The following is a 23,745-nucleotide window of genomic DNA, read 5'->3' on the forward strand; positions in this document are numbered from 1 at the left end:
AAAACATTGTAATTTGGTTGAATGTTAAGAAAGGATGCTAGATCATAAATAATTGTGCACCACTAAATTAGATGGAATTAAGATGATAAGTAAGTTTGAGGAAAAATTATAAACCTATTGGAGAACTAACAGATTATATTTAAATGAACCTGACACAAGAGTGTAAACAAGATGATAAATTGCGGGCAAGAATTGACAACGATGCAAATGGGAGCGGGAGGTGTGAGGGAGTCCAAAGATGTTAAGAAAGTATGTTATGATATATGTTCTTCTGTTTCTTTATCTTTGCATTTTTATTCAAAAATCTTAATAAAATATTTATAAAAAATATATATATATGTAAAAGCAGAAGTGGCTGTATTTGTTCAGCACAGTGGAAAAACATGCCACAAATCAGCTGTTATTGCCAAAGAAGCTCCAACAACCCGTTTCAAAGCATTTTGCAAACCCTCATTTCATCTCCCTCCCTGCCAATCAAATCTGAACATTTTAGAAGGAAGAAATGACTTCTGGATTCATATACTGGATTCATAGTCCTAAACATGCTAAGAGTACATGGAAGTAAGGCTCATTCAAGCTGAAGCCAGACCATTTGTCCATCTAGCTCAGTATTGTCCTGGCTCTCCAGGATTTCAGTCAGAAGTCTTTTCCAAGCTTACCTGGAAATGCCAAGGATTGAATCTGAGACCTTCTGCAGGCAAAGTGGATGCTTTGCTACTGAACTGTAGCCCTTCCAAGTTTTCCTTGGAAACTACAACTAATCCAGAATGCAGCAGTTAGACTGGTGACTGGGAGAGGCCACCGAGACCACATAACACCAGTCCTGAAAGACCTACATTGGCTCCTAGTATGTTTCCAAGCACAATTCAAAGTGTTGGTGCTGACCTTTAAAGCCCTAAACAGCCTTAGCCCAGTATACCTGAAGGAGTGTCTCCACCCCATTGTTTCACCCAGATACTGAGGTCCAGCACTGAGGACCTTCTGGCAATTCCCTCACTGTGAGAAGCAAAGCTACAGGGAACCAGGCAGAGGGTCTTCTCGGTAGTGGTGCCCACCCTGTGGAATGCCCTCCCATCAGATGTCAAGGAAATCAACAACTACCTGACTTTTAGAAGACATTTGAAGGCAGCCCTGTTCAGGGAAGTTTTTAATGTTTAATGTTTTATTGTGTTTTTAATGTTTTGTTGGGAGCTGCCCAGAGTGGCTGGGGAAACCCAGCCAGATGGGCGCGGTATAAATAATAAATTACTGCTGCTGCTGCTGCTGCCGCCGCCTGTGTTTTATCTTTCTGGTACTGGTTAACAGTGTGTGTGGCACATGGCTTGGATCCTCTGGCCATTAGGTTGAAGACCTGGGACGGCCAACATGGTGGCCTCCTGATGCATTGGACTACAGCTCCCATTCACCCCAGGCAGCAAGATAATGGTCAGAGTCAGGATGATGGGAGTTGTAGTGCAAAATTTCCCCTGTGGTAGTGAGTAGACTGTGCATGGCCTGGCGAACTATGGTTGCATCCAACAAGTGATGTTGTCTCCATTCCCATCAACAAGTACATACAGCAACTTGACTCCCACAGCTGATAACCCCATGCCTATAAACGCCCGATAGTCGCATTCCCTCCAAGATTCCTCAGATGAAAATAGGGACATACCTCACTCCCCCACAACTGACCCCCCCTTTTTGTGTCCGTCCCCCCCACTCACTGCAAAACATTTCCTATCAGAAGAAAGGTGAGTGCCACCAATACCTCACCAATGGGACACAGCACGCACGCCCTCCGCCGTCCTAAGAAAACCCCTCAATCCTGATTTTATTTTATTTTATTCTTTGGTAGGTTTACAAAAAGAAACACCCACAAATCACACTAATAAATACTGTACTTACTCAAATGTAATGCACACTTTTTTTGGCCGAATTACGTCGTGAAAATTAGGGTGCACATTAGATTTGATGGCGCATTCACATTCGCCAGCAGATACTTTTTGGGTTTCAAGGTTTTGAAATTTGAGGTGCGCATTAGATTCAATGGTGCATTAGATTTGCGTAAATACAGCAAATTTCAGAAACAAAGCGTTTTTAAAATAAAAATAAATAAAGACTCCTTGCACTCCACAACCCTTTCTTTCCACCCAGGGTGACCCTGCCCTTTGCTTGCCCCTCAGAACCAGTGCGTCATGCCAGGCTGGGCCTCAGTGATGGCAGCCTCTCGCCCTCCTCCTTGCCCACTCTCCAGCAGCTGCTACGAACTGCCGAAGGGAAGCGGTTGTCAGCAGCAGCCATGGAGAGGCAATGCGATGCTCCCTCGCAGCCACAGTTGTTGTTGCTTGGGGCAATTGCCAGCTCATACCCCTCCACAAGCTTGGCAGTGCTGACAGGGATCAAATCAGGACATTCCGGGATCAAATCAGGACAGCTTTCATAATCCTGGGACTTTCACTGGAAAATTGGGACACTAGGAGTCTATGTCCTATTTGTCCAGAACTTTGGTATGAGAAACAGAAGACTCCTCCCTTCAACCATCTTTCCACATCATATTAAATTCTGGGCCACAGAGCAAAATATGTAGAAACCAGCTCACTGCATAAAAGTTTCAGCAGGCTATTAGAAACTGGCGACATTTCTGGAACTTTGGTTCCTTTGTCTAGCACATAAGAAAAAGCGAGCTAAGGGTTCTGAGCCTCAGCATAATCCTATACTACGACACGAACCAGCCCATAGTGCCAGCAGTAGGGTTAGAAATCACTTAACAGTTATTGTCTCATATGTTCCTCTTGTGGTAAGTAAATACTGTACAAGGAAAAAGGAAAAAGAACCGTCTTGCAAACTTTCTAGAAAGAAAGGGAACGTGGCATTTTTTTCCTGGGAAGAAGTGTTGCTACACTCTCAAGTACACTCTGACATTTACTTGTTTATTTTGAAATGCAAATGCTGCAAACATATGCAGAATTTTTTTGCAGTCGCTTACTGTCTTATTAGTGATCGTGCTGATAAGCTGCATTCCTGAAATGTTGTTGCTTAGCAATACAACTTCAGGCGTGTAATGAGGCTTTATAGTGGCTACTTGAAGACGGAGGAAATTATCTCAACTTCACAGGTTCTTTGATCATCAGCCCCATTTATAATGCTTGGGTAATAAAATATTTTTTTCAGCAAGCTCCCCCCCCCCCCCCGCCCCTGCCCTTACAGATAATTTTGTTGCTATTCAGCATTTGTGTACAGGTTGCAATGACATCAAAAGCAAAGCAGTGTATGGAAAAGGTTTCATTTTATTTTACTTTAAAATATGCCTGTTCCACCTCCCATTGAAATAATATCCAGCTGGCATACAATACGACAATTCAGTAGAAAGCAACAATTCAAATCCAAAATATAACAAAAATAAAAACAACAGGGTGTTTCCTGACTACTGCTCTCTGCAGCTGCAGAGGGAACCTCTGTGGTGATGGTGGACCATCTAGTGGACGAGGACTCCATCTTTATAAGAGATGGGGGGAAATTTGATTGTTTGGATTGAAAGACAAACCAACCTAATTTGCACTTTCCAAAATAATATGAGAACCAAACCATAGCCAGAATTTGTGCCTCTCTGAATTGTGCAATGCAGTTCTCCAGTCCAGTACTGTGAACAAAAATGCATAGACTGGGGTCAAGTATTCATGAAAATGCATATATCTGGCTTAAAAAAAAATGTAAGTATTAGACAAACTTGCATACAAACTTTGTTTTCTGCTTTTTCTGCTTCAATTTATAAATACCTGTAATACCTCTTTCTCTTTACTCCAAAATAAGTCCCATTGATTTCAGTGCTGCTTATTCCCAGGCGAGTGGGCAAATCTACCCCTTCCTTCTGCTATCCCCTTTGCACAGTGATGCAATTTTGATTTAAATAAGGTTTTACTATTATATATTTGCTCTGCCAGGCAATAGGTTTAATATATCCTTTTCAGTCACCCATTTCCAAAATCTAAAGCTCTTTTGTGCATGAATAATACATACTAAGCAGGCGTCCTGTTCCTTTTTAAATTAAAAGTGGCTTTCAGTTTTGTTTCTGAAATGTCTCCCCATTAATGGAAGCTTTTCTGTTAATTAGGGTGGCCACTCGTGTGTAGCTGAAAAGAAGGGCACAGATTTGCATACATGCATAGATGGAAATTTTGAAATAATTACTTTTATTTAACATACATCTCACCGCAGTGTGGAAGGCTATGACCAGGTGACCTATGCCTGTATGTGTTGTTGATGGGCCACTTGTGATCTTCTTGCTTGATTTTATGCCAGACTTGGACTACACAGCCCTCCAATCAGAGGACACCTTCAGAGAGACAGTAAGGTATAGTGGTTAGAGTGTCTAGGACCTGGGAGGCAAGGGTTCAAATCCCAACTAACCATGAAGCTCTCAGGGTGACCCTGGGTAAGTCACTGTCTCTCAGCCTAACCCTACCTCACAGGGGATTAAAGGAGAAAAACCATGTATGTCACCTTCAGCTCCTTGGAGCAAAAAGGTGCGGTATAAATGCAATAAGAAACATTTACTTATTCATTTAAATATTTATAACCCTCACTTTCATAACGTGTATCAAGGCAGGATAAAATATACAAAATATGATGAAATCAGGCCATAAGCATCCATAAACCATGATTAAAAATGTCAGGAGGTACTGATTTTTGTCCTCTGTAAAATGGGACACTTAGTCACCCAAGTATGCATGTTATTCTGTTTTGTCTTCTTCTTGCAACTGCATAGTAAACAACAACAAATGGGGGTGGGGGACAATGGCCCTAAGTGAAAAATACACTTGCATATATGCCCAAGAGAAACATTCTATGTCATTTTGTTAAGATTTTAAGTGCACTTCAAACATTATTGTAAGAACACCGAGTGCCTAAACAGAGCGTTTCATTCACACATCACAAAGGATCCTAAGAAATATAATTGTTTTCTAGTCTTGTCAAAGATCAGAATGAAATTGCTAAAAGTGCCACTTAACTTGGTCTTTGGGAAATGTAACTTTGCAAAATGAGAGGAAGGCACTCATGGATGAAAAGGATCCATGACACAAACACAAACAAAAAACCCCATCTCTCAGTTTGGATCTAAAAACAAGCCTTTTCCCAGATGTATGATGAATTACATATGTGAAGTATATCTTTGAGAGAGAGAGATTTTTTTTCAGCATTCATAGCTGTTTCACATATTGTTTCTTCTTAGTAATGTTTATAGCAATTCTTCCAGGTTGGTTTGCATTATTCCTTTCCTGTAGCGAATGGGACAGGGGTGGGGAGGCAGGCTTCAGCAGAGGTAATGATTGAACTAGAGACCTCCTCATATACTTTGCAATCCAAGCATCCTTACACACAAGTAAGCTCTGCTGTGTTCAGTGGGACTTACACGCAGGTAAACTCAGTTATACCCTTTAAGAAGGACATTGACAATGTGTGCAGAGGACAGCAACCAAGATGATCAAGGGTCTGCTGTGAGTTTGGATACATAATCTTATGTTGGATGGAACAATGGTCTGATCTAGCACAAGGCAGCTTCCTAATAAGGGGGACTTCTCTATGATAGGATCCAATTCTAACAAATATGAATCTAAATGGAGGAATTGTCATCCACCTTCTTTTAACCATACATTATGATCACGAGGCCTAAAATGCCACTTGAATGAAATGTTTTCATATGTGTTTGGGAAGAATAATCACACCAGCAAAATATTGCTTGTCTTCTGAAGGTAAAAGCTATGAATGAATTACTGCATCACTATAAATACTTGCAATGGTGCTTACTTTGTATTTTCATTTTCTTTTCCAGACAGAATGAAAGTCGCTTAGTCAATGCTTTTCACAGGTTCAGACACAATGTGGTATTCCTTCTATCCCTCGCTGTTCAAAGCATTATTTTAAATGTTATACACTAAGCAAATAGTTACAGATAGGTAGCCGTGTTGGTCTGCCATAGTCAAAACAAAAAAAAAATCCTTCCAGTAGCACCTTAAAGACCAACTAAGTTAGTTCTTGGTATGAGCTTTCGTGTGCATGCACACTTCTTCAGATACCAAGCAAATAGTAAGTGCAATTGTGCCCTCCAGAAAGTACCTGCGGAGATAAAGTGTAGTAAAGGAAATAAATAAAAATTGATTTACTTACAAACTGTTCAATGGTCTGGTTCACTGGCGGAGGAAGAGGAGTGTGGAGGGAGCGCACCACCCGTGGCAGCATGATCCTGGTGGGGTGCTATTGCTGCTTCCCTCCCCCACCCCGTGCTTGGCACCACGCCCTCCCAGGTGTGCCACACCCTCAGGATGTGTGTCATGTCCCTGCAGGCAGCACGTCACGCCCCTGGGATGTGCACCAGCCCTGCCCCCACCTGCTCTCCCCCCCCCCCCCCGGTGCCAGAGCATGAAGCTCCACCACTGTTCTGGTTCACACGCTTTTCACTCAGAAAAAGCTGCACAGGTAGTAAAACTTGGTTTAGTTACAACAATGAAAGTTCCTATCCTATTGGTGTAGGAACTCAAGCATGGCTGATGAGAGCCATGTGGTCTGAGCTGCAACAACCAGTTCAGGCCTCCTCACACACTGAGTTTCTCAGGTAGTCTGGGGTAAGGGGGAGACAAATGTTTGTTTACCTAGTTCCTCCCAAGGTATGCTAGGCCTGGCAAGACAGCTTACTCTATGGCCTTAACCCCTTCATGCATTAATTAGACTAATGTTGGTTATACGAGGGGCTTCATATACAGTATGTAGTCTAAACAGGGAGTTACTGGGTCATGAGTAACTACAGCCAAGCTATCTTAATCTGTTTAAGCAATGATATGCAGCTGTTACGAGTCTTAGATGATAAAAGGCATTTTGAAACACAGTCACTTAAGAACGTAAGAACTACCTGCTGGATCTAGTCCCACATTCTGTTCTCACAGTGGCCAACCAGATGCTTGTGGGAAACCCATCTGAGAGTGAGAGCACCTGTGATTCCTAGGAATTGGTATTCAGAAATGTACTGGCTCCACCAGTGAGATAGAAACACAGCCATCATGACTAGCAGCCACTGATACTGATAGCCGCATCTGCTGTTGAGGCTGATTTGTTTAATCCTCTTCTGCAGCCTTTGACTGGCACTTTTTGGCCAGTGTCTGGGGAGAGCAGCCTTTTCACTCAACATTGTCCTTCTCTAGTGATGAATCTCAGTCAGTATAATTGCTGCTGAAGAACACAAATAGTTACACTACAGCCCTTGACTGAAATGACTCAAGGTCTTTTGTTGCAAAAATTAATCCACATTATCAACAAGGGAGGAAGTGCCAAGGTTATTGATATTATCCCAGGCCAAATCTCAGCAATTAGATGAAATCAGCCAAGGCTTTGCATACTTTCAAACCACGGACCCTGTATGAATGCAAATGCTGGTGGTTTCTTCTAAGGCACAAAGCTGGTCCCTATTTCTTGCTTTCAAAGCAAGCCACAACACTGAGTGAGATTCCACGCTGATAATAAATCAGCACAACTCCAAGGAAATTGTCATTCGGTTTCTACCAGCAGAAGCCCCAGCCAAATATTTTTTATACTGTGAGTTAACAGTGAGATCAAGGCTGCTTTTGTGACCAAAACCCTGGTAGCAGCAGATGAACTGCAGAAAACATACTAGGCTGCTCATGTCCTTTTGCAAAGTGTATGTTTTCTATCCAACAGGCAGAAGGCTTTGTGCAATGCAACCAGGAGGACAGGCAGGGCAATCTACCAACATGAAGCACAGAAGGCAAATAAAAGTGTCTGGGTCTGCTGTGGAGAGGAGAATCATTAGAGCTTTCAAGTGAGGCAGAAATTGCCGTTCCCTGCTGTGTGTGATACGAGTAGGATGGCTAAAAAAGGAGGAAATGTACCACCACCACTAAAGAAAGGGGGAAAACAGAGATGGTGCTGATTTGCATACAATTGGCATATGTCAATTTGTATGTACCACTGCAAATTTATAAAATTGAAGGCAACAGTGCATCTCACCATAGCGGGGGAGACTGTGACCAACAGTGTCTTTCTCTCTTAAGAAAGAGTGGAGCACCTCTGGCCCTGCCCCTTGCCAGCTCTGCCATATGGGCCCCAACAAATTCCCTCCAAGACAAAGTGGCCCTCAGGAGGGTGATCTATCAACTTCTGCTTTATAGAAAGAAAAAAGTTCCCCATCCCTTAACCAGGCTATGGCTGTGCCTAGGATTGCCAGATGGCCATAAAAAAACCAGCTTGACCTCTCTTGTACTCTTAATAGCTGTTGCTAGGCAGAAACCAGCAGGTGAAGCTTTTCATGCCATGGAGACGTCTGCTTATTGCTGCAGGTCAGTTGGCACTGAAGGCGCAGTTACAGGGGCCAGTCTAAAAGCTACAGTGCCAGTTCCAAGATGGTGCTCTTGCACTCAAGCCAGCTTAGCCCTGTTGGTGTCAGTGGAACCAAATTGGCTTGGAGCACAAGTCCTCCAACTTAAGTAGCTCGAGTGTTGTTGTTTATTAATTAATTAATTTTGTATACTACCCTTCATCCAAACATCACAGGGCGGTTCACAGCATAAAAATACAAAATGAAAATACATTATCATAACTGCAACAACAAAACCCCATACTCCCTCTCCCACAAACACATTTAAAAGACCATAGATAGTATTAGATTAGGGTGTGTGTGTGTTTTGCCTGGGTTACAGTGTAGGCTTAAATACAGATGTTAATCTGGAAGGCTCTCTTCTTATCAGAGTTGTCCGGAGACCTTCGAATGAGAACCTGCATACAGGGCTTTGCTTTTGGTGAGCTGGAAGAGAAAATCTCTTTCAGCTCAGCATGCAGAATGAGCCATAATGTTGGAGCAGGTTCACTGCATGATAGCAGGTGGTGAGCGGTACACATCGTTAATACACCACAGCTAGCAAGAATCAGGCTGACAGTGGAGTCTGGATGATGACACCTTGAGCTACTGCTCCACTATCTCAAACAACCTTTGGAGTCCCAATTCAGGGGCAGTGAAGTATTAGGAACATATAAAATCCTGCTCCCAGCAATAAGAGAGCTGAAAGGGCTAACATATTCTGCAAGTGTGGGTCCTTAGGTTGCCAAAACAACAACATCCATGCACAAGAGGGGTGTTTCAGCAGATTGGAGGAACCCCAGGATTCACACAAAAACCATTTTTTATATAAAAAGAAAAACCTTAAGGCAGGTGGGAAGGAGACCCCAATCCAGCCCATTAAGGACTGAGTATGTGCAGCAGGTGACACTGTGGTCTAAACCACAGAGCCTAGCGCTTGCCGATCAAAAAGTTGGCGGTTTGAATCCCCACGATGGGGTGAGCTCCCATTGCTTGGTCCCTGCTCCTGCCCACCTAGAAGTTTGAAAGCACGTCAAAGTACAAGTTGATAAATAGGTAGCACTCCGGCAGGAAGGTAAACAGTGTTTCTGTGCACTGCTCTGGTTTCGCCAGAAGCAGCTTAGTCATGTTGGCCACATGACCCAGAAGCTGTACGCTGGCTCCCTCGGCCAATAAAGCGAGATGAGCGCTGCAACCCCAGAGTCATCCGCGACTGGACCTAATGGTCAGGGGTCCCTTTACCTTTATGCTCAATAGGAACAGTAAGCTGTCTGGCTGTTAACAGTGGGGTGGGGGACAGAAAGTTCCAGAAAAGAGGGTGGCTGCCTGACTGATACCCTGAATAAAAACAGCCACCCTCCGCACGACAACATGCTATTACAGGGCTCACTTGTCTCATGTCTGTCTCCTGACATTGCTAGTAAAGTAGGAAGCAGAGAAGTTTGGCACTGAGATACTGTGTCCTTAAAAGCCAGAATGCTCCAGAGAGAGGTGCATGGTGTTCCCCTGAGATGCAGCAGCATCAGAACAGGCTGATAGAGTGTGAGCATTTTGGTGGCAGTTCAGCAGTGTAGTTAATCAGTAAGAACTTAAGAAGAGCCCTGTTGGATCAGGCCAATGACCCATCTAGTCCAGCATCCTGTTCTCATAGTAGCCAACCAGAAATATTTGGGAAGACCCGCAAGCAGTACCTGAGCACAACAGCACTCTCCCCACTAGTGATTCCCAGCAAATGACATTCAGAGGCATGGTGGATAAATTTCTACCATTACCAGAGATTTGGGTTTGTGCAATTAAAGTGCCCTGTTGCTCAGCAGCAGCAAACTTGTTTTTCAAAAAATTTAATTTTTGCAGCAAGCACACCAGCAGGGATGCTGAATTGGCTCTACCAGTGTGTTGGTACCATGTTGACCTCCCTGCTGCCTCTCCTTTATCCCATCCCTTCCTGGTAAACAGATGTTCCCCACCTTGTGGGAAGCTAGCACCATGCCTCTGCCCCACCAGACAAGCCAGTTCTAGTGCCGAACCTTGGGTGTGTTCATCATACAACCAGGTGCACTGGGCCTTGGTCTATAATCTGTGACCCATAAGTAGGCATATTTAAGTGAGTGGGATTTTTGTGGTATAACCTTGGCTACTGTCTTCTCCCCAGCAAGGCACAATGAGGTAATAGCTATAATATACCTCACATCTTCTATCTTTCTTCATCACCTAATTAAATGCCAGTCAGAAGAACCTCTTGAGTCAATAACGATTTTGTTGGCACTTACTCAGTAATAGTAAGGTGGGTTCTTGGTTTTTTTAACGAAAAGTAATCAGGCAGCAATAATTCTTCTCAGCTCATCAGTGTTCAGCAATCACAGACAAATGGGAACAATCATAAAACATGCCAGTTTGGAATTAAAGAAATAAATACAGGGGAAATCAATCTGTCTCCCAGGAAGATTACTCCATTTTTAATTATTTATAGACTTTAATGTTAAAGGCACATGGTGAATAGTCCCTTATGCTGCTGTCCCTATTGTGTCTCTTCCATACACAAGTAGCCCCACTAGGATTGCAATCCTAAACAATTTACCTTGGACAAAGTCTCATAGGGCACAATACTTCTGAGCAAACATTGCACCACATATGTCCATCACTCCATTCTTCAGCACTCCAGTTTGAGATACTGCAAGGGGATATAGAACATTCCTGGCTGGAATGTTTTGATCAACAATGTCTGCTTCACACCTGTGAGTCAACACTAGAAGTTGCAGTTGCTGAATGATTAGTCTGCATGTGTAACTTGTGGCAGGTCTTTTCCTTGTACAAAAGGAGAAACAGAGCAAGTGATACCATGGGCTTTATTTGGACTAAAGCAATGTCCAGACTTCTGAGTCTCACAGGGCTCTTCCTCAAACTTACATATTCAACGATGTAAAAGAAGTAATGACAAAATGGATCTTACCCTTTTAGGCTGATACTATCTAACCATGTCTGCTCTCCTCTCATAATAACAAATTCAGAAATTATGTAACACAGATGTCTTTAGATTAAAGCTAAACTGTGTTGGTAAAATTCAAGCTGCACAATAAATCATTCTGAAAGCAGAGAGAAAAAGAAAATGGCGTTTCTCTGAAATTGTAGCAAAGAAGTGTAAGATACACCTGTAACTCCAGATGATATTTTTCATGTTGGCCCTAACAGGACAGCAGGGCCTATGTGTGTATCATGTAACACATTCACCCCATAACTGCATCTGCCCTGCAATCAACTATGGGAAGGATCCCAATTACTTTTTATATGTTGATATTACATATTGTGGTTTAAAAAAATATATATGTTGATGCCACCTGGAAAGATTTGTTTGCCATAGGAAACATTTTAAAAGTGAAAGGCGGAGATGTATCCTTTGGGGTTAATGGTTGCTGTCGTTAATGTGGTAGAATGTGAGTGAGGAGATTTGAATTAAAATCCCTACTTGAGCCTGACGCTCACTGGAGGAGTTTGAGACAGTCATTATCTTTCAGCCTAGCCTACCTCACAGGACTGTTGTAAGGACAAAATGTTATGGAGAAACCCTGTTTGCTTTCTTGAACTTGTTAGAAGAGAGGCACAATACAAACATAAAACAAGCATATGCTGGGCATGCTATTTGATGTCTACCTTGCCTCCAGGAACATTTTACTTCTTTCCCTCACACTTTACCTTTATATGCACAGAGCGAGATACCAAGAAACACTGGAGAAAACTGCAATTCTAAGAGCAGCTCCACAGTTAAACGGAGGAATTCTGTCTGCAGTGCTTCCCACAATAAACATTTAAAGTGTGATGGGGAGCTGCCTGAAAAGACACTTGGGGACCCACAGCAGAAAGCCCTGGATTTCCTTCATGTGTGCCCGTAGCACATTTAGGAAAGTGGGTCTTTACTCACACTTTCCTGTTCAGGGTGGGAACATGGATGCAGTTGTAACCAACATGGCTGGCATGTTGAGTACAAGGCTCTCCTGCATATTAGCTCGATGCTTTGCCCAGTCATTTATATCCATGTTGCTGGACTACACCTTCCATCATCACTAACCATTGGCCATGTTGGCTGGAGCTGATGGAAATCAGAGTCTAACAACCACACATTCCCCATTCCTGGAACACTGTGTCCCACAGCCCTCTTGAATTTATAAATTATTTGGCACCAATGCATGCTCTGTATTGGCTTGCTTTCAGGGAGGACACCAAGGGGTAGTAAGGGGTAGTGGGCACACCCCCAACCCCCCCCTAGTATATAGGGTAAGGGGCATAGCTCAGTGGCAGAGCACATGGTTTGCTTGCAAAAAGTCCTAGGTAGTGCTTTCTTTTTTATTCAGCAAAAGGTGCGGGAACGCACTTCAGAAGACCCACCCAAAATATGATATCTTTGGGCTGGGGGAGGGTCTCCTCACGAACCAGAGACAGCATCCTGGCCAGAACAGCTTTACTTTAAAACCTTCTGGGCTTGATGAGGCATGTGACCCTCACCTGCCCTGAGCCTCCAGCTGAGGAGAATCAGGCACATCCTCTTCAAGCTTGAGCCCCACCTGGGCTGTGGTTCTTTGTCTTCCCTCAGAACTGACAGCTGTAAGTTCTGCAATCCTGAGATCAGGGTTATTATTTTTTGCCACTTGAGGCCAGACAGAAAGTGCCACCTTGCTCTGCCACTCCACCTTTTCAGAATCAAGTATGTGAGGTGCAGCAGCAAGACATGAGCTTTCACCTGATTTTTGGCGCCAGATCTGTGGGGTCTGTTCAGCCCGAGTTGCAAGCGAGCTTCCGGTGCTTGCCGCTGTCCAAGGCCGGTGGTTCTGAAGCTAATCAGGCGTCTGAAGGGAAACACCTGGAAGATGGAGAAACTACAACTCCCGGCAGACAATTGAGAGAGAGAGAGAGAGAGAGAGAAGCAGACACGGGGGAGGGGTCGGTGGGCGGATGGACGGCCGGCCTAGGAGAGGCTTGCCAGCACGTGCTCCCTCTGGTGGGCGCGATTCGAGGAGGGGAGGGGGGCGTGGGGCTGCTTCGCTTCTCCCCTCGCTCTCTCTTTCTCCCTCTCTCCTCCTGGCTGCTGCACTTCTGCGTTGCTCAGCGCGCGCGCGCGCACAGGCAGCCCCCTCGGCCGGACTGGGCGGCCAGCTCGCGGCAGGCGCTGCACCTGACCGCAGCGCTGGGAGGAGAGCAGGCAGAGGCGCCGGACGGGGCTGAGGGGAGACAAAAGAAGAGGAGCCGCGAAGCCACCAACACGAGGCAGCCGCTTCTCCGGGCTGCCTCAGACGGACGCCCCGCCACCCCCCGCTCCTGGCGGACACTTGCTGCTGCCTGCGAAGGAGGAGTCGAAGTCGGCCCCTCGCTTCATGGCTGAGCAGCACTGAGGAGGAGGCAGCGGCGGCTGGAGCTGGAGCCCCGAGGAGCAGCGCTCAAGCCCGGCGCGCAGCCTCTCCCGCGGCTGCTGCTCCTGGATCTCCCGCGGGATTCTCGCCTGGGCGGCCGGGCGGCGCACGATGCGCCCTGCTGCTCGCTTCTGAGCGCCAGCCCCGCCGCGATGATCTCTCCGGAGCAGCAGCAGCCCAACCATGTCGTGGCCACCATCGAGAACCTGCCGCCCGAGGGCAGCGGCGGCGGCAGCAGCGGCAGAAGCAGCATCTCCGCCCCCTCGGCTTCCAGCGTGCGCCAGAGGATCCGGAAAGTGTTTAACAGGTGAGCTGCTGCTGCCCACGCCCTTCGCGGCCTCTCGCTCGCCCCCCACCCCTCCTCCAGTCGCCTTCCGGGGAGAGCGCAGAGCCAGGCTGCAGGAGCGGGATCTCCTGCGGGAGAGAAAAGGCAAACGCCAACCCCCGCCGGCTTAAGATCCCTTCTTCCGGTCCATTGCTGGAGAGCCAGGCGGAACGAAAGAAGGGCGCTCTGCACATGCTCAACCGGGCTCTTTTTTTTTAAGTCGAAGGCTGATCTCTCTGACCTGAGCGGTCCAGCCACGGTTCTTAAGTCCTGGCTCCGAGTTGCACCCAGAGCCCCAACAGACGCTCCTCATAGCGATCGCTCTAGAAAAGTCTTGCTCGGTTGCCTAGAGTTTCTGTGGGTATAAAGAAAGGGCCATCCATTTTGTTCGATTGGGTGGTTTTGAATGCAGGGGCATCCCGCTCCCATATATGGAGCAGTGGCTAGTGCCATGGGAGACTTCTGAAAGCCTCTCTAGGGCTAATGGAGATTGGGGGGCAAAATGGATGCTTTGCATTTGTAGAGGCGGCAGCAGGTGGTACACTAACATGGTGGGTAGAGGATGCGTTGCCCCAAAACGAGAGAGAACTGCAGCCTGTGTGAGAGATGCAAAATGCTGACCTGCTCTCCTTTGGCATTTCTCACCCACACGTTTAACCTGAGTTAAGGGAGGGAAGAGGTGTAAAAGCCATCATTTGAAAACTAAACTGCTGCTGCCCCCCCCTTGTCCTCAGTGACTGCCTGCTTCTTTCATTCAAGCAAGCACATTCATTCCATAAAGTGCCAGAACGGAGGGGATGGCACAGCCCCGATCCAGGAGACAGGGCAGCAAACCACAGAGTTGGAGTTGATGCTCAAGTAGAGCAACCCTTGAGTAGTGGGAGGAGTAGGAGAGCAGTGATGGAGGCAAAGGCAGCCCTTTCACAAAAGGACCAAAGTGTATTAATTCTGCCACGAGGTTTGGTTGGGGGAGGATGGTGTTTGGGTACCCCTGTCATGGTGCAGTTAACTCTCTAAGAAAGGCCATTTTTAAACAATGCTTTGTATAGTCCCAGGACTCTCTCCATCTGCTCTCGCTCTGCGGATCTGGAAGAGGCTGGTTTTTGTTTGCACCTTTTTCTATGGAATTCACCAGCAAGGAGAAACCATTTATACTATGCGGTTTCAAATCTTAATAGTGAAATGTTCATACCCAGCGTGGATTCCTTGAATGATGGGCATGAAGTAGGGAGGATTTAGAAATGCAGTTGAGATTAGTCTATTCTTTATTCGCATGAGGAGGTATTGTGTGTGTGTGTTTGCATTTGCAATATTCCCAAACAAACAAAGCCTAAAGTCTCCTGGGATTTTCAGTGGGTTTGGATTAGCACAAGCTTGCCTGCTGGTGATGATAGGGAAAGTTCCCATTGTAAAGATGATACGGCTTCTTCACACAAGGGCTGGGGAATGTTGGCGAGGGGAAATCAGGATTGCCTTTACAGGTGGTCTGTATTTTATTTTTTTAAAGATTTGAAAAGGATAAATAAGAGCCTGCCAGAAAAGCCTATGACTCAAAATCCATTTATTTCATAACTGTATTCCTATATAAATGGTAAATCCCTAGTTTTATTTTCTCCAGATCTGATTAACTTGTATACTCTGCTAAATGTGTTGGCAAGCCAGTCTCCTGTAGAGTGAGAAATTGACTTCCGTCTGAGTTTCCTCATGAAAGACCCACTGTGCCTCTTGCTATTGTATGGGTCTGCAACCTTGCTGCTCTCATAAAGAGTACGTGCAGGGCCTCTCACCCTTGAAAAACAGAGGGACCCATCTTTTAGTGCTCCCAGGCCAGGGTGCAAGTGTGCCTGTTGAACGTTTGAGCCATTTGTGAAGAGAGATGCAAACTTGATCAGTGCTTGCTTGCTTACTTTTATAAAAGATAACTGAAGCTGCAACTTAGTCCTTTTTGTCATTTTGGCCCAGGAGTCACCAGCATGGAACCTGTGGCTGCACGTACACCCACACAGACCTTTCCTGGGCTTGAAAGAAGCCATCTGTTGTAGCCAGTAGAACAAGGTTGAGGCATGTGCTTGTTTGCGATCTCCACTTGGTCTCTCCACTTTGCAAAGGTTCTCACTGAAACCCCCCCACCCCCCCTAAAGGTTTGCCTATTGGGAGCATACAGCAGTCTTGTGTGGAATGTCCTCCTTCTCCTTCCCTCTCGTGTGCCAATTCCCTCATCCACTTCATGGTTTATAGTAGCTTTAGTTTGCCTCGCTGCCAGAAATGGGTATGTGATTGTCACTAGGCACAGCTTATCTCCAAACCACATAAAATATTCAGTTTGAAGTGGTTTAAAAAAGAAAGACACTGATTTGAACACAGTATTCAACTAAATTTTACTCTGAGTAAGGTAAAGGTAAAGGACGGTTAAGTCCCGTTGAATTTGACTATGGGGTGCAGCGCTCGTCTCCACTTTCAGGTTGATGGAGCCGGCATTTGTCTGCAGACAGCTTTCTGGGTCATGTGGCCAGCATGACTAAACTGCTGGGGGTGCAACGGGACACCGTGACAGAAGCCAGAGCACACAGAATGCCGTTTACCTTCCTACCACAGCAGTACCTATTTATCTACTTGCACTGGTATGCTTTGTAACTGCTAGGTTGGCAGAGTAAGGCTAATACTCAGAGCAGAGGTTTTCAACCTTTTCGGGTCCACGGCTCCCTGAACCAACTACATTCTTTCTGCAGCACCCTTGTTGCACTCAGGATCCCAGTTATGTCACCCCTTGCCTGCAGCCGCACCAATGCCCCTGGTCTCTGAGATGCCCCCCTCCCCCAAAGAGAGGTGCCTGGGAAGCAACCCCTGGCCTGTCCCAGAGGCACCATTCACCTGGGGAGCTTGCAGCCAGGGCTGCTGCAACAAACAGCTGGGCAAGCCTCTGGGAGGCAGAGACACAAGAGGGCATCAGAGTAAGGAGGGAGGGAAGGAAAGAGGGACAGAGGCCAGTGTTGCCCACGACACCCCTGACCATCATTCAAGGAACCCCAGGGTGCCACGCCACACTAGTTGAAAACCACTGACTCAGAGTAAGCCTATTGAAATGAGTGGACCTAACTCAGGCATGCTAATTAATTTCAGTGTGTCTACTCTGAGTAATACTGAGTTGAATGCCACCTAAGATATGGCTGGTGGTTACCATTTGTATGCATGATTTGGCTCTTGTGGCTAATGACGGTAAGCAAGAAGGTGGAAGCAAAAAGGTGTAGAGATAGGAGGATGCAAAGGGTCCCCAGCAGATGAACCTTTTGGAGGGGTGGGCAGAGGTGCTTTTGTATATGTTTTTCTTGGTGATTGCTTGACATATTCCAAATCTCAACCATGGAATTTATTTCAAGAAAGATCCCTAATTAAGCACTGCTTGTAGATGAAAGGTATGGGAGTGCATTTTAATTTTTCAAGCTTTTCTGAATTTGGAGCTGATTATTTTAACCACCAACCCTGATGATGTTTTCTGTAATTCCTAGAGCAATGTCACTGCCAGTCCTCAAGTAATGTCACTGCCTTCATTTTAATGAGTTCTTCTCACTCCAGGAACATCCTGAAAGCATGTCGGAGATGAAAAACGTTTTTTACTTAATTGGTCATAGAAACAGATACCATTGAAGCAACTCTAATGTTATGATGTGAAGCAAATAGCAACTCTTGTCTGAAGGTGTTGTGGTGAATTCTGTCCAGGATCTCAGCCCCAAATGGCATTGGATATAGGAAGGGCACTTTCCCTTCTTTTTCTCTGTAGATTTGTTTTTGGGGATCAACTCATGAGTGGTGTGAGGTGCTATGAAATGTCAGGAAGAACAAGAAGCACAAATACCTCCTGCTTCTAGTCCATCATTCCTCTCTTTTAAGTTTCATAACAGCATACGCTGCTTCCATTTCTGAAAGAGAGAGAGAACACTGTTGAGAGACAGTATGAAGTAAAGAATATGTCTAGAGAAATGATCCCTTAACATGGACCCACCTACAATGCAAGTACACTAATTGGTGAAGATGGGGGGGGGGAGCGAGTCAGAGGGGACTTCTAGGACAATGATGACTGTTGGCTTTTGAGTGTGTTGTGAGACTTCCCAAGGAGGCATGGACTTTGGCCACAGCAGGTTCAGAGTGCAGTCTGCACTTCAGCATCTATAAATCAGTGCAAAACAAGAAACTGGATGCTCATCTCTTGGCATGTTCTTAACCTTAGTCAGTTCAGTGCAGGACAAGGCAACATAACAAGGCAACAAAGTTGAACCTCCATATGCGGTTCTGTTTCAGGGTTCCATCACTCCATTCCACTCCCCTACCCCCAACATAATCTCCCCTCCAATAGGCATTCAGGACTCAGTGCCCACTGAGCAAGTCTAGTTTGCATTGCACTGTTTTTAGGATTTTAGGTGGGTTGGGTGGACACACCAGTGCTCAGTGCTGGCTATGTTAAAATCTTGGATATCTTCATTGAGTTCTATGGTCTTCTCTTGTCCTAGGATCATTTCTCATTGTGAACCAGAAAATGACCCATCCAAACAATGGGATGGTTGTTCTTTTTATGGGGGGGTATGATTCATTCTCTCTCTCTCTCTCTCTCTCTCTCTCTCTCTCTCTCTCTCCCACCCTACTTCTTGTTTGGTTAGCAAAATGTTAGGGTCAGTGCCACTGAGATGCTGGAGACAAAGGCAGAGAAATCATGTCCTCTTTTAATATCTTAAAGCTTGAGTGTGTAGAATCTGCTGCCTTGCTTTCAAACAACTGATGTACCCATTTGTTGGCTCCTAAAGTTCTGTTTCCTTGTTAGAACTATCATTTTTAAATCAAATTTAATAACAAGTAATTTATAAATTTATAAATAAAAGACTCATTCTAAACTCTTCCCTCCTGATGGTGGGGCTTTGAGGAGTGATGGGGTCACCACAGCATCCACTCTCAGGGCTGCTCATGTTGGCCACGGTGGAAGGTGGTGGTGGGGAACAAGTGAACCCACATTGGGGCCAATGCGGTCACATGTTGGCAGTGAGACTGGCTCTAAGCCACTTTAGTCCCTCCCTACCCTCAGAATGCTCCATTTTAGCTGCTGAAATGGAATACACAAGATGAAACTCTTAAATCTGCAATGATTAAGTGGGCACAGGATATTGGTCATAACATTTTGTTTGTTGACTGGGAAAAGTTATGGACCACCGGGATGAAATTTACGGCATGCAATGCCTTAAGAGAAAATATTATGAAAATGATCTATAGGTGGTACATGACCCTAGCCAAACTGGCAAAAATCTATCATTTGCCCGATAATAAATGTTGGAAATGCAAAGAAACTGAAGGAACATTCTTTCACCTTTGGTGGACGTGCCCAAGGATTAAGGCTTTCTGGGAAATGATATATAATGAAATGAAAAAGGTATTTAAATATACCTTCTTGAAGAAACCAGAGGCCTTTCTCCTGGGCATGGTCAGCCATGTGGTGTTAAAGAAGGATAGAACTTTGTTTATGTATGCTACAACAGCAGCGAGAATTCTTATTGCAAAGTATTGGAAGACACCAGAGCTACCCACCTTGGAAGAATGGCAGATGAAAATTATAGACTACATGGGACTGGCAGAGATGACGGGCAGAATCCGAGACCAGGAGAAAGAGACAGTGGAAGAAGATTGGAAGAAATTTAAAGATTATCTTGATAAGTATTATAAAATTAATGAAGGTTAGAAAGACATGGGTTGGAAAATAATACGGTGTTCAGAGATGCTAAATAAGAAAAGGAATGGAATTGTCAAAAAACTTTGGTAAATAAGGGAATGGATTTACTGACTGGATAATGAAAATAGAATACAGAACGGGGAGGTATGAGGGAGTCGGGGAAAGTAGGTTGAGAAAATAAGGTTTGAAATTATACTTGTTTTTGTTTGTTTTTATTGTTGTTGTTTTGTTTTTATATGTTTTCAATTGAAACTTCAATAAATATTATTAAAAACAAACAAACAGAATGCTCCATTTTGGGGCTTTCTGCTGGCTCCTGCTAGTTGGCCTCGTAGCTGCCCCATGTTTGGTGGAAAGATGGGAGAGGTCATCAACAATCGCTGGAGACTATCCTAGCCAAGATAGTTGAGCAGAAGGAACACTTCCACTAACTTCAACCCTCTCCTCTCCTCCTCCTTGCACAAGGGAGGGCAGGATGCTCTGTAAACGGACTTATAGAAGAAAATATACTGTGAGTCTTCTACACATGAAACTTCTCCAAATTCTCCCATAAGTTGTTTTTAATTTGTTAGCTGCTTTTCAAAATGTAGTATTTCTCCAAGGTATTGGAAATATGACTTCAAAATAAGAAGTCATCTGTTTTAGGGTCCTACAATTTTCTAATTGAAACTACCAAAATACAGAAAGCCCACAACTTAACGTGGGGGGGGGGGTGTTGTGCTACAGGGATTGCACCTAATGCCAAAATTGTGCATAGTCAAAACACACTGGGTTCAGTGGCAGACGGAATTGCCTAAGTTATTTCCTCCAGAATCCTGCCCTCTTTCTGCCCCCTTTTAATTTAATTATTATTATTATTTTGCCATGCACGTAAAGTTGAATGAACACAAGTTAAATGTGCATAAGTTATGGGCTTAGTTTAAAAATGTAGAGGAAAACCACTTTGAAGTCAGGCCAAATACAAGATGATGATGATATACGGTAAATAAAATAGTTTGAGAAATGTTCTGCCACCCTAAACCAGCAAGTTCATCTGAGTTGCATGATTAAAGAGGCAAATTATGGCATTTCTGCTATTAATTAAAATAAACCTGAAGATCCAGTGTATTTGACTTTGCAAGTCTTACAGAATGAATTCTCATAACCTTGAACACTTGAGCTTTCTTGTGCAGAACAAAAGAACTATCCTGTGGGATTTTGTATAAAGAGAAACAAAGAGCTATTTAATTTCTCTTAAGGGCAGTGGAAAAAGTATGAATCCGAAGGTTCTTTTTCACTGCATTACTCCCCTCCGCTTCACCTTTGGGAAGAAAAGCAGTGTCATCAAAGGTTATGTTTGTAGTTAAAATATTAATCCATACAGAGTTAATATGACTAAGTGATGGTTCAGTGATTGTGACCTCAGTAGTTGTAGTTGGCAACCATAATGCAAACTGGAACAATGAGACACGACTCCTGGCTTAGCTTTATGTCTGAACAGGGATTATGGTTTGTTTCTCCTTAAACAAACCATGATTAATGCCTGATTAATTGAGTGAAACAAACCACGACTCCCAATTCTGACATAGAGCTAAGCCAGGGATTGTGGTTTGCCATTTCTGCTCATACTAAGTGATAAGGAGCCATCTGCATATCAACAATAAACTGTTAACCATGGTTTCCCACAGGGGTGGGAAACCTCAGGCCTGGGTGCCAACTCTGGTCCTCCAGGCCTTTCTCTTAGGAACTCAGGACTCTCCCTAGGCCACTCCCCCTCTCCCTAGGCCACACCTCTCACCAGCTTTGCTTTGTGCCCTCTTTGAGGGCTTTTGATCACCTGGAATGTGTCCTTGATGATGCCTCCTGTATGCCAGGATATATGTGGGCATGGCAATCTCTGTTATCAGGTCTTTATTTAAAGTTTTGGGGTTTACTCAATGTTTAGTGGGGTATACTCCCAGCTGAGCATCTGACTCTTGCTCTAGTTTCCTTCTCAGGGTGAAGGACCAGCATCAAAGAGTCAAGCTGTTCTATGCTTAGCTGTTTTATCATTGCTGCTTCCCTTCCCTTGTTTTTATGCTATTTTCATGAAACTGTGCTTGTTTTTATTTATTTTGTACTACCCCACCCAACGCTGGGATTGTTTAGTGGTGGTGAAGGGACAGGCTTAAAATATCCCTAAAGAAATACATATTTGCTCTTCCTGACCTGATGCCCACTAGGCTCCACCCCTGGGGTACCAGGCTTAGTTAGGCTCATACCTTGACAGGTCAAATACTTTGCTCTGTGCTTTCCAGGCAGCATTAGGCCCTGCCCTATCTCACAAGCCTCCACTCCCTGTTATGTCAGACATTCCCAGCTACTTTCACCATTGGTGGTAGGATGCCTCTGATTACCAGTTTGTTGGGAAATGCAGGTTGGGAGAATGTGATTGTGCAGGCAATATAAGCCTGCACGGTTTGCTGAGGCGGATGGAGGTGGCAGGAGCACAGAGGGTTTCTCAGGAGGCAGCCTGACCTTTGGCCAGGGATCTCCATGCAGCTCCGGAGTCCCCTTGTGACCTGCTCCCTTTCCTATCATTTCCCAGGCAAGCTCCAAGCAGGGAAGTAGCAATAGAGAGCAGCGGTGCACACATGTAGAACCTAATGCCATGACGTCACATTGCACATGCGCTGCTGGGCACCCGCAGGCTGGGACCCAAGTTGGCACCCCTGGAGGGAATAGCTCTCCAAAGTTAATGAAGGCGCTATACGTTGGATGTATTGAAGCTGCCGAGAAAACAATTGGTGATTGAATCAATGATGCAGACATCCTGGTGGTTGTTGTTTAAATGAACAAGGAGAAGCAAATGCTGAACTATAGTGTCTGCTTCCAGGGAGCAGCTCCCTTCTCTTCCCAGAATGGTTAATTGGAATCTCCAAATTCATAAGGATATCAGTTGTTGGGGGAATGGCAGGAAAGTATCACAGAATCATAGAACTGTAGAGCTGGAAGGGACCATGAGGGTCCTCTAGTCCAATGCCCTGTAATGCAGGATACTTTTTGCCCAAGGTGCGGCCCACAACACTGAGATTGAGTCTCATGCTCTACCAACTGAGCCAGCCAGCCTCTGCAATTGTTTTCTGGGCAGCAAGTTCATGCAGTTGTCTTCTTGCCACTGTGGGGAACAGGATGCCAGAGAAGGTCATAAGATGAGCCTGCTCTCACAGCAACCCAACAGCTCCCTGTGAGAAGCACGTAAACTGGACGTGAGCACAGCAGCCATCTGCCCACCTGCAATTCCAAGCAACTGGTATTTAGAGCCATGGTGCTTCTGACAGTGGAGATAGAACATGGCTGTTGTTGTTTCCAATTGGATGCTCCCCAGATGTTGGACTCCAACTCCCAAGCCAGTGATCATAAATGATTGGGTTGCAGTTTAAAACATCCTGAGGGCACCAGGTTTGGGGATGTCTGGATTATATGGATTGACAGGTGTCTTCTTTTAAATGGAAGTCTAGTCACAGGACAGGATGAGATAGGGAAACGGGAGAGTATATTTTCCCACACTTGTTGGAGTGGGTTGAGGTAACATATTAAAGTGTAGGGAAAAGCAGAAGAATAATTTCAGAGTGGTGCTGATATGAAGGAAGATTCCCGAGTGATCTTTAAAATGCACCTGCAGTTTGGGCCACAGACTTCAATGCATTTAAACTTGGAGGCTTTTTCCTCCCCTCCCTCTTCCTATATACCTGGCATGCACTTAATTTAGCATATTCAGAAATGAACTTTTCTTCCACAGTACAGTAAATTAATAATGCAAAAGCCTATGTAATGAGCTGCATTCTTAACTTGTGAAAAATCTCACAAATAGAATTGGGGTGAAAGGAGGAGAGACGTTTTCTCATGAGGCATAAATTGGCAAGTCTCCCCCTGGGAATATATGTATGCCGCTTAACTTGGACATTTGGGAGATCTGTGCTTTCTGGGTACCTGTTGTATGCATAAGATA

At 44.9% G+C, this 23,745-nt stretch overlaps 1 protein-coding gene across 1 annotated transcript in view; it reads left to right on the forward strand.

Moving 5' to 3' along the window:
• The first annotated feature begins 13,290 nt into the window (after nt 1-13,290).
• Nucleotides 13,291-23,745, forward strand: part of SLC35F1 (solute carrier family 35 member F1) — a 196,331-nt gene continuing 185,876 nt past the window's right edge. Inside the window, exon 1 of the mRNA XM_083731422.1 lies at nt 13,291-14,047. Within this exon, the coding sequence (XP_083587548.1) occupies nt 13,893-14,047 (155 nt within the window). The 5' untranslated portion in view covers nt 13,291-13,892. The remainder of the gene's footprint in view (nt 14,048-23,745) is intronic.

This window comes from Podarcis gaigeae (genome assembly GCF_964106915.1).
Source record: "Podarcis gaigeae genome assembly, chromosome: 3".
Taxonomy (NCBI): Eukaryota; Metazoa; Chordata; class Lepidosauria; order Squamata; family Lacertidae; genus Podarcis; species Podarcis gaigeae.